The 11,224-nt window shown below is 37.0% G+C and overlaps 1 protein-coding gene across 1 annotated transcript; it reads right to left on the bottom strand.

Moving 5' to 3' along the window:
* Positions 1-2,920: 2,920 nt before the first annotated feature.
* Positions 2,921-9,069, bottom strand: LOC147168234 (transmembrane protein 182-like). The gene is made up of 5 exons (XM_086085266.1): positions 8,782-9,069; positions 6,153-6,276; positions 4,879-4,977; positions 4,595-4,732; positions 2,921-3,479 (listed from the first exon to the last, which is right to left on the bottom strand). The coding sequence occupies exons 1-5, from the start codon at positions 8,947-8,949 to the stop codon at positions 3,259-3,261; spliced, it is 750 nt and encodes a 249-aa protein (XP_085941392.1). The 5' UTR covers positions 8,950-9,069; the 3' UTR covers positions 2,921-3,258.
* Between the last annotated feature and the right edge of the window lie 2,155 nt (positions 9,070-11,224).

The following is an 11,224-nucleotide window of genomic DNA, read 5'->3' as shown; positions in this document are numbered from 1 at the left end:
ACACACGCACGCACACACACGCACACACAGCAGGTAATCGGCTCAGCATGGTTAAAGGGTTAGAGTATGGAAGAAAAGTGTTCTCACCAAGTGTATCCTGTCTTTGACTGGATTAGAGCTCACTTGCATTTGGGTCCTGGTGCTCCAAAGAGGACTGAGGGCTGTGAAGGGTTCTCAACAGTGCTCAGGGGAGCAAAAAAATAATAATCACTATATTAGAAATTTATATTGCATGCAGTACTTATTTTATCTTATATATTATAATATATATATAATGCTTAATTTTGAATGACAGTGTTAACTACTGACAATATGTTCATGACGGAATACTATTTTTATGGGATATTTTAACATTTTAATAAATTATGTAATGATTGACCACAATATCAATTTATTTAAAAAATAAAAAAAATAAAAAACTGTTTAACTCATACAAGTCAAAATTATAGAATAATGCATAATATTTGTGGGCCAAAAACTGGTCAAGCCCATTTTTATTTTTGTTGTAGGGGTACCTAATGAAGTGGAATGTAAGTGTTTGTGTCCATCCCCTGTGTTTCATGTACAAAATTAACAAAGACTTTTTGGCAAGGAAGTGAAAATGTCTCCATTCTATTATTGATAAGGGGGTCAGGGGGGAAAATCCTGAAAAAAAATACAGTTAGTTGAAGTTTAAATTTCTGTTTGGCATTACTTCTTATGTTTTCCCTTCCTTTCCGGTGCTTTTTCCACCATAATTCTTCCTTGTGTCCAAGCATGAATGCAAAACGTTCCTTCGGAAGAGGAGAGCTGCAGAGACCTCTGCTGGCCACTTGTGGAAATTCTTTTAACATGGGCTGCTTTTCAATAGTGCTAGAATAAAGCGCTTTTATGTGATTTTTGTTATTTTGCAGGTGCTTCTGTCCCAGTTGCATGCCATATTATTAGAGAATTAGTTGCACAGATCACTTGTGTATCAATAACTGACTGTATTACTTTGGGTTTACCGTCAGGACACAATGCATCACACAGATTAAAGTTATATTTTGTATTGATAATCTGCATATATGCAAATTTGTGGGTGTAGAATTTGCACCAATCATAGTTTTAAGTTGTAATATCACCATTCACCACTCGATGGCAGACATGGCTTGGTTGTGCTTACACTTGGTCTTATACTGCCCTATTCTACAACATGAGTAGGCCTAAAAAATGTTTTGCGGATTTGGAATGACATGAAGGACAATATAAAAATTATTTTTAAAATGAGTGAGTTATTTTTTGTGGATAAATAATGAACAAAATCAAAGCTGCTATTTGCCCCAAAAATATCTTTACAATAGCCTTTTTATTTGATCATTTATGACTGGAACATCTTCTAATTAGTAGATTAACACCTTAGCTGTTCACAGTGGGTACTCCTACAAGCCTATGGCTAGTAGTTTTCAGACTGGATTTGGGTTTGAATTTCCCACCCTCTGTCTGCGGATGTAACGTTATGTGCGCATTGTGTTCGTGAAGAAGTGTGCATTTAATTTTTTGGCCAAAGGTGGCAGTAGTGATTCTAAATGGAATTTTCTGCATTGAGGAGCTCTTGCACTTAATGTTGGTTTACAGTCCAGCAGTTTTGTGCCATCCTTGAATGATATTTGTTTGCACTTGGGAAATAAAACAACAACAAAAATTCCAGTTGCCCGTCCCTGATTTAGACCATTAAGCCTGTTGGAAAATGTTTATTGAGGTGATAAATGAATTTACTGTTCATGGAGGGTCAGTGTCTCCTCTACAATTACTTTTCAGACAGAATTTTTTATGTTGACTTTGGTGGAACTTTTTAACTTCTTTATTTTTCTTTTTTTTTAAAGGGATTTTGACTTCATTAATTGGTATCAATATAGGCAACAATTATGCTGCCATGTTAGATTAAAATGATGAATATAGTGTTGGTGGGCAAATTGTCTATAGATGTAATTGTGAGTGTTGGTTGTTTAGTGCTCTGTGAATGATTAACTGATGACCAGTCCAGGACATAGGCCTACTCCGCCTCTCGTTTGAAGTCAGATGGGATAGGCTCCAGCTCATAAATGATCCTAATAAGGGCAGGTGCCATAGAAAATGGATGGCTGGATGATGTTGGTTAAAATGGGGTCCCTGATTGTTAGTTAGAGCTTGGTTTTGCTAGTTAGGAGAGCTGGGTGATTGTATGCTGCATATATTAACCAGTCACTCAAAATGCATTAGTTCTTCTCCCAAGCAAACTCATTGCCATCCATCCAAACCTTCATCCACCTCCCCGTCCATATTCCAGTTTCTGGACCATCCAGCCACTCACCCTGGTCTTGCTCCACTCCATTTGGTTTGATCCCTTGCCAAAGGACAGGAAACACAGCTGCGTGCTGCCTTTGTCACTTGCAGCATTGATACATACAGAAATTCATGAACCGAATCATTAAACACTGTCTGTCTAGCATCAGGTAGTTTTAATTAAATATCAACAAAGCTTCATTAATGTATGTTAACAATAAAGCTTTGTTAAGATGCTTAACAATGATCTGCTATCTGTTATCTCATTATTGATTAACTGGAGGCTACTTTTTAAAATTTTATTTTATTTGTCCTTTACTTCTTATACTGTATACCTTGATTGGTTAGCTAGCTAGTTAGCTGGATAGATAGAAAGATAGATAGATAGATAGATAGATAGATAGATAGATAGATAGATAGATAGATAGATAGATAGATAGATAGATAGATAGATAGATAGATAGATAGATAGATAGATAGATAGATAGATAGATAGATAGATAGATAGATAGATAGATAGATAGATAGATAGATAGATAGATAGATAGATAGATAGATAGATAGATAGATAATGTTTTACATTAAATCAAGTTTTTTTTACATTTGTGGTGTTGGAAAAAAAAGGAAAAAATGTGAGAAAAGTCTCAATCGATATTTAATGGGTGAAAAGAAACTTTACAAAATACAGTGACTCTGTTCAATTTGATCCCATTGTCAAACAAACACATCTGTTCAGCTGCTTGTATCAAATTAGGTTGTAATTTCTTTTCGACATCCTTACAGTGACAAATGTCTAAGAACCTAGGGGAGGGATGGCACAGAAACTTTTTACATGCTGTCTATTTAAAAAAAATAAAAGCGTCTGCAGCAATGCCTTTGAAGGACAATGATGGGATTTTGAGCAAATTTTTGCTCACTTCCCGTGCAGGCCATAAAAAGGTCAGTTGTCTCCTCTTCTACGCCAGATGGCCTGGCTCACTTGTTGGCAAGCAGCGCTCGTCCCACAAGCATGAAGATCAACCCAGCAACCAGCTCCAGCGGCACGCCAGCGGCAGCCACCATGAACGACAGGCCATAGAGCACCGAGACCTGGAGATCGCTACAAGCCTCCCCTCTCTCCTGGAGGATGTAACGCTTCACATCCACCACCTCCATCCAAAGTACGAAGAGCAGCAGCACAAGGAGAAACAAGCAAGCTGTGGAGAAATATACATTAGTGGACTAATGCTATGCATACTGTATGACCCTTCCTGTTTTTACCATTACCATGGTAGTGATGTTTACACCCACAATAATTATAACAACGGTGAGTGAGACCTGTGTTTCCGTTGCAAGATACACTAAAATAAACATTCTCTAGCCTTTTTGAATAATTTTCTTTGATGTTTGCTTAAGTAGTGCTCCAGCATGGCCATTATATTTTCCAGTGCAACAAACAAGGTGCATAAATACATGGTTGGGTGAGTTTGGTGAGCCAAACATTCCTGGCCCTGATATCAACTCCACTAAACACCGTTAGGATTACAGTAGAAATTATGAAATATTTACATCCAACGTCACTATCTGACCTCATAAACGTTCTTCTTGATTAATTAGCAAAGGTCCCTCAGATACACAGATTGCCCAGAAGAGCAAGAATTGTTAAAGCTACAAAAGGGGCAACTCCTCATTTTCTCCAGAAATGTACAGTATAATGACTATGGGTGGGAATCTTTGAATGTCTCACGATTCGATTTGATTCAGATTTTTGAGTGTGCGATTTGATTCGGAATCGATTTTCAATTAGAAACTATTTTTGATTCGCAATGATTTGATTGACACTGATTTTTGCTTCAATTTATAGATGTTCAAGGAATCGTAATGATCTACTCCAGTCTGACTTGCTAATGTTAATTAGTGCGCTACTCGCGACACTTTTATCACTCGAAAGAACGGCTCCACGCTGCAAAAAAAAAACTTTTATTGGAATAACTTGATGGTGACTTTTTCCTTCTTCTCTAATGTGGCTACAACTTAACAGTGCATCAGACCTCATGGAACCACACTGCCCCTAAGTGGCCAAATCGGGTACAACATGAACAGCGCTCCCAATAAAGGCACACACAAACAAAGGGAAGACAGTATAAAATAATTTAAATAAAATCGATTTTGGGACATTTAAAATCAATTCTGAATCATACTAAATGAGAATTGCGATTCTTATGAGAATCGTTTTTTTGGGCACACCCCTAATAATGACCAATTGTCCCAATACTTTTGATTATCTACTATATATTTCAGGCCAATTGTGTTATTTGCAGAGCTATCTTACCAGCAATGATGAGAAAGGCTCCACCCAGTTTGTAGAGTTTATGGCTGATAAAGGGAACCCCACAGACAAGTAGGAAGCTTCCAGTCAGGGCTGAGGCCAGCGCGAGAATTATAATCACGGTCCAGAAACCTCGAAACACTGAAACAAATACAAGCACATCGCAGTTAGAGACAATCGAATCTGTAAAGTGTATCTGGTGCTTTTGACTGGAAATGTTTTGTTCATCATAGCACTAAAGTGAGCAACTGTAAGTATGGTAGAGTCATGACTGAAGTTTTCAACACCTGCTGTGGCATCATAACTGGGGTGAGGTACTCGTCCAAGTGCAACTGGTAATGGGAAGAGGTAGCCATGGACACACACTTTGGATTTTGGTTGGTTTGCTGCAGAAAAAAAAAGGAAAACCAAGTTAAAAAAAGAAAGAAAAAAGGTCCCAATCAAAACACCTTTTTTTGTATAATTATATTTGTAAAGGAATGAAGAATTTCAAACAGAATACATCTTCTGAAACCCACATTTTAGAAAAGTTTTTCTGAGAGAAATAAATTAAATATAGCATTCACCCACAAAAGCTATTCAGCTGATTGAAATGAGGAAATAACTCTAATTTTGTTAATTAAAAGATATTGTTCTTCACCATTTGTTCTTTTTTTTTTTATTCATGGACAACAGATTACTATTGTCCTACAGTGATAAATATGCTTAATGATAAATAAATAGTTAAAAAAGTTATTTCAATTGAAGAGATTCTAAATATTGGTGTATTACATTGCAATGTGGTCTAATAAATTATGAATTTGTCAAGTATTCTATGTAGTGCAGAAGTCTTATACCACCATTAGCTCTTTTTTTAAAAGGTATTTTTTTCAGTGCAATTATTTTGACATGTAAATTAAGTAGGACAGACACATTTTGCATGATCATGCAAAAAAAACGTCACTTACAAATGCCCACAAAAGGTTGTTAATGGATGGCGAATTAGACATGAGAGAAAATGCTGTCATTCTGGACAAAGGTACAAGAAGATGCTATATTCTTTTTTTCTGTCTATTTAAATCATCGTTATCTCAGATGTGTTCCACAGTATGAAGCAAGTCAAAATTTGTATGCACAATGTAAACAAGAAGGATCTGTCTGCTGATGAATGCTGATCATTTCATTAAGGATTTTGACTTAAACTTTTGAAAAATAAATTTGTGTTGATAAGAATGATTTCTTGGGGCGCTGATTGGCAACGCACCAGGCTTCATGTTCTTGGATGGGTTATGACTGTATAAGTGAATTTTGTTGCTCTGACAATACATTTTCATTAAAATTAAAATGGAAATTTGTCTTTCTGAATGGCAGTGCAGAATTTGATATATTGGAGTTTGAGCAAATTGAAAAAATAAAAAAAAAATACTTTTGGCAGAAAATAATTGGATTGACTATTTAAGAAAATGAACATAAACTACATGCCCAAAGTTTAATGTATTTAGTGCGTGTGTTTTGTTATATTACTCTATGCGGTGAACTATCCGGAGCAAAACGAGCCTCATTATAAAAGTCTTTCACATACTGAAAAACGTTGCCAAGACTTCATTTGCGGTGGGTTCCACATGGAACAAACAGCGCCAAAAAAAGCCTTCATGTTGGAGGGTGAGAGACGCAGGAGAGATGGTGACTGCTTTCACAAACTGCAGCTGAAGAATAAAAACAGACAAGCTGACATCAGTTGTCAAATAAAGACACACACCTGAAATATCTGTCAGTCAGTAACATGTGGCTGCGCTGCTGCTGCGAGGGCGCACATCGCTAACTGAACGGTTCCAAGGCCTCCAATGTGGTTCTGATCGGGAGGTTTGTGCAGCTTTCAACAGGAACTTATGAAACATGCATGCTCATACATTCCGCCGACTTGTCAAAAATATGATTGATGACACAGAAACTTTAATCAACCTCTTATGGAAAATGAAAGACTTACAGCAGATTGGACTTTTCAACACTACTTGCTTTCATTAATGTGAGCCTATCCACTTAGGGGCCATATTCTTTCGTGTGTGCGTAAGAGGGGAAAATGCTTGCAATTGCATACATTTGCAGCTGTGCGTTGACTGAACTCTGCCATTTACGCACCTTCATGCTAGATACGCATTCTGAGTGGATCAACACGACAATGCTTCTGAAGCTGTAACAAGGTGCAACCTCATATTACACATGAAGTTTGGATCCAATTTCAAAACATGCCACATGTAGGCCTACAGACCAGAAGAACAAAGACAGCAAAATCCACCCGTTCTTCTCCATCCCTGGGGCGGCCATTTTGCCACTTGCTGTCAACTGAAAATTACATCACGGCTCAGCTTCTGAAAACAGGTGAGCTGTGGTTGGTTGTAACTTGTTACCTGAGCAACAGTGATGTCATTTTCAGTCTACAGCAAGTGTCAAAATGGCTGCCCCCTGAGATGGATAAAAATGAATGGATTTTGCTGCTTAAAAGGAAAGTCAACCTTTTTTTATTTTAAATTTTTTTACAATAATATGTTCTATGCAGCCCTACTGGTCTAAATATGGTATTCTGGTTAATATTGTGTTAGTGGAATATGAGTTAAGCAGGAAAATCCAGCCGTTATTATCCAGCTCAGGGAGCGGCCATTTTGCCACGTGCTGTCGACTGAAGATGACATCAATGTTGCTCAGGTCTCAGGTAACAACCAATCACAGCGCAGCTTCAGAAAACAGGTGAGCTCTGATTGGTTGTTGCACCAGTGTTTATAAATATCAGAAGGCGGCCATTTTGCTACTTGTCCCTGCTCAGGCATCAGGCAACTACCAATCACAGCTCCATTGTTTTCTGAAGATGAGCTATGATTGGTTGTTACCTGAGACCTGAGCAATTGTGATGACATCTTAAGTCGACAGCAAGTGGCAAAATGACGGCCCCGTGAGATGGATTTTGCTTTATAACTTATATTCCACAAATATAAATACAAATACAAAATTCACATATAACATATTATTCTCAAGAAATGTTTAAGGTTGACTTCACCTTTAACTAAGATTTTACAAATGTAATACTAATCAGAATACAGTGCTTTGACTAGTGGGCATACATAGAACATATTATTGTAAAAAAAAATGTCTGGGTTGACTTCTTCCATTTTAATGGGCCACCAAATATGTATTCAGTCATAAGCACAATGTTCTGTACTTTACCTGTATTTTTTCACACTAATTTTTAAACAAAAACACACAAATTGTAAGTTTTGCTGGACATTCACAAGTTTCAGGAAAAAAGAATGTTCCATGATTTCCAAGCAGCCATCATTGCTAATGAATCATGCAAGGCTCTTTGGTATGGCCACGTTCTTTCCCAATTTGCACATGCTGGCTGTGTCAGAAATCTTGATGGGAGATTACTTGTAAATGAAACCAAATATGGCTAGTTAAAGGCAACCAAGAACCCTGAAGAACTCATGTCCTAAAAATGATACGTCTCGGACCATGACTAGCGTTGCTGTAAACAATTACCATTATAACAGCTGTCTTTATGGTATTGTAAACAACTAGTAAGACGTCCAGTTAGCAGAAAATGTCAACAGAGGAGGAATGCATTCCACAATTTAGGCACAACAGTAACGGTAACTGTCAAACAAATGGACTTTATGTTAGTCTTATAACACAATACACACAGTATTTATTTTTGTATGCGTAATTGATTCTACTCCATGTGAGGCTACAATTCAAAATATGTATTTCATAAAATAAGTGCACAGAACACTGAATAATCGTGACTTGTCTTATTCTATAAAAATTACACTCCTTTGATTAGGTTTTATAATGAAAAAAAGTAGCTTGTTTAGAGTATTACAATCCCACGTAAACAAAATATGATATGTGTATAGTAGCAGTTGTACACTATTTCACTTGAAGTCCAACATATTTACACCAATTGGATATTGAAATCTGATGATTATCTGTGGAATGTTGTGGAACGCACTGGACACAATCCGCTGACCCTCAATGGAAGTGACTATAGTTAAAAAATAAAATAAAATATAAAAAAAATAATAAATAACAATACTGGACATTTGTATATAAATGGCCATTTTGTGGGGGAAAAACAACCCCCCCCCAAAAAATCTATACTTTTGATATGTATACTAAATACATTTTTTTTTGACAATCAGTCTTCATACATGTCTTACCTCGGTCCCATTGGCATCTTTTTCAATTGTTTCTGTGGTGGGCCATGTGTAAGGTCCGCAGTTGTCACTGGCCACAAACCAGTAGTCTGTTCCAAAGGCCAGAAAGAAACATATGGTCCCCAATGCTCCAAATATCCCCCCAGCTAAGGCTGCAGCTCCCACCCTCATATCTCCAATCGCGAATCCTCTCGACAACAACTGAATCTTCTTTTCAGACTTTGAGATCAGTGACAGCTCGACACTGTCCACTCTGCAGCCCTCTGCCCAACTGTTTCTGGACCACTCCCTGGCATGTGGGGTGTTGTTTGGGGAAAAGAAGCTCCAGTGACTAAGGAGGGCAGGCGGGGGTACGCCAGAGTTATTTTAGGAAGCATGTCTGTCCTCGTCAAATTACCCTTGGTGTGCCGAGCATTTGTGGAGCGGTTGTTTATGTAGAATGAAGACGGCAAGTGTGTGTGTATTAAGGAACGCAAGGTATTTGTTAGCTTGGTGTTACTCTTTGAGGAGCTCTTTGGAAATGAATTAGACTGCCGATGCAAATGACCTTTGAAACTTTAACGTGTCGGAGTTCAAGTCAAGGAAGGTTTTAAAGTTGTAAGCATTCCTTGTAGCAGTCAGTTGTTTCCTGTTCATCTCTTTTTTTTGTCTTTGTTGATCTTTTTTTGTTTGATTGTTGACTATCAGAGACCATCTTGTGGGATGTGATTTTATTATCTGATGAGTGCTTAGTATGGCATGGAAGACATCAATGGGATATTTTTTTTCTGTATGATGTCACAATGTGTACTTGTCTCCTTTCCAGTGGTGACACATTATGAGCAGTGCCCATGCCATCTGTTATGAGTACAATCCTTGAAAAATGAATTAAAAAGCGTTACCACACAATATAAAAGTTAAATTTTCATAATAATTTGTATTTTCTGACTAAACCAGTATGTTCTCTAATTACCACTTCATCTACTCCTGGATATGTGAAGATATTGTACAGTATCACGTAGCCTACATTTATAATTTGATTTTGCCTATAAAAAAAAAGGTTAAAATAAGACATTATGTTTAAATAATGTAGGGGAAGAATGTGAATGTAACAGAACAGAATGTGTTTTAATTTTTTCTGAACAGAATCTTTCCCCAAAAAATATGTTTTTATTTTAGTTTTTTTAGTTTTTCCTTGCCCTCTTGTGGTTCCATCAGGGGATGTTGTTAACATTTGTCAACTGTGGACATGTGAAGCACTTTGAAACTGTTTTGTGATTAAGAGTTAAAATAAGTTAAAAATAAACTTGACTTGACTTGACAAAGAATTTAAAAGTCAAAATATATCCACCATTATTTCTCAAACAACGAACAACTGGCATTCCCATATGGCCTGGGTGTAGAACTTTAAAATGTGGTATTTGTTGCCATCTACTGGAAACAAATGTCTCCCACATAAAACATACCCAATATCTTGAAATAGATGACATACAAATGATTTGTGTTTCGACATGATCACCAATAAAAATCACAAAGGCAGGAGAGGTACACACACCTACACACATATGAAAATAAATTCTAATTAAAATCAGAAGTATTACATCCAGGTCCAGAATGTAAAAACCCTGCTACAGTTTGCATTTAGCCTCAGGTGTTTCCACTCTTTCTGTTGACTACATGCCCTGGATGCTGTGTCTTATATAATTTTATGTAGTGTCTAACAAATGCTCTTGTTTGGATTTGAATACCAGATAAAAGGTTTTGAAATGAGAAGTCAGGGGTTTTGTGAAAATTGTTAGAATGTTTGCATTTGTGTTTAAGGTTATGAGAAAGTGGGTTCAGGTTTCAAGAAATTTGTTTTGGCAATTGAGAAAAACTGTAATTTGACACCATTGATGAAAATGGATCATGTAAAAACAAATCAGTAGCCAAGTTGAATGTTGATTTAGACCACTAGTGTGCCCATTGTCTCTGACCACCATTGAGTGTTATAATATCACCAGTTTTATTCAGCAGGAGGCCTCTAACTGTGACAAAACACTAGCTTACCCCTCAAGTCGCTGCAAACTTCACAAATGTATTAAATAAATTTCCTTTTCCCATTTTTCCTGCCCACTGGGATTTTGTGGTCGACGATTTTAACAGCAGCATTCGGGAATGCTTGGACTTGGTTGCGGCAGCAAAAATGAAAAAAAAAAAACACCTAATACTTTAAAACTAAAAACTAACTCATTTACAGGTCAAAGGCACACCTTTCAATAAAAATAAAGAACATATTTACTAATCATTACGGGCTAAATGTTCATGACTGCAGTGTAAATCTTTGTGGTAGCATGTTAGCCTGGGTGTTGGTAATTTTGTGGACAATCACAAGCCCGCATTTTAATAAAGGGCAGTTTTGCAGAGCACCATATACTGTATCTACCTCCCGTAAGTAACCCTTGTATGTAATTTAATCTCAATGTAA

Source organism: Leptonotus elevatus, chromosome 9 (genome assembly GCF_054856555.1).
Source record: "Leptonotus elevatus isolate MCC_2025b chromosome 9, RoL_Lele_1.0, whole genome shotgun sequence".
In the NCBI taxonomy this organism is placed as follows: Eukaryota; Metazoa; Chordata; class Actinopteri; order Syngnathiformes; family Syngnathidae; genus Leptonotus; species Leptonotus elevatus.
Note: the sequence above shows the minus strand (reverse complement) of the source record. Positions and strands in the feature narration are given on the sequence as shown.

What these genes read in the sequence shown, in the direction of transcription:
- LOC147168234 (XM_086085266.1), bottom strand. Translation starts at nt 8,949, where the DNA reads ATGAGGGTGGGAGCTGCAGCCTTAGCTGGGGGGATATTTGGAGCATTG. An exon ending in AGTCTTGGCAACGTTTTTCA is followed by an intron (nt 4,978 to 6,152) that starts GTATGTGAAAGA and finishes TTTTTTCTGCAG; the next exon opens with CAAACCAACCAAAATCCAAA. An exon ending in CAGTTATGATGCCACAGCAG is followed by an intron (nt 4,733 to 4,878) that starts GTGTTGAAAACT and finishes TATTTGTTTCAG; the next exon opens with TGTTTCGAGGTTTCTGGACC.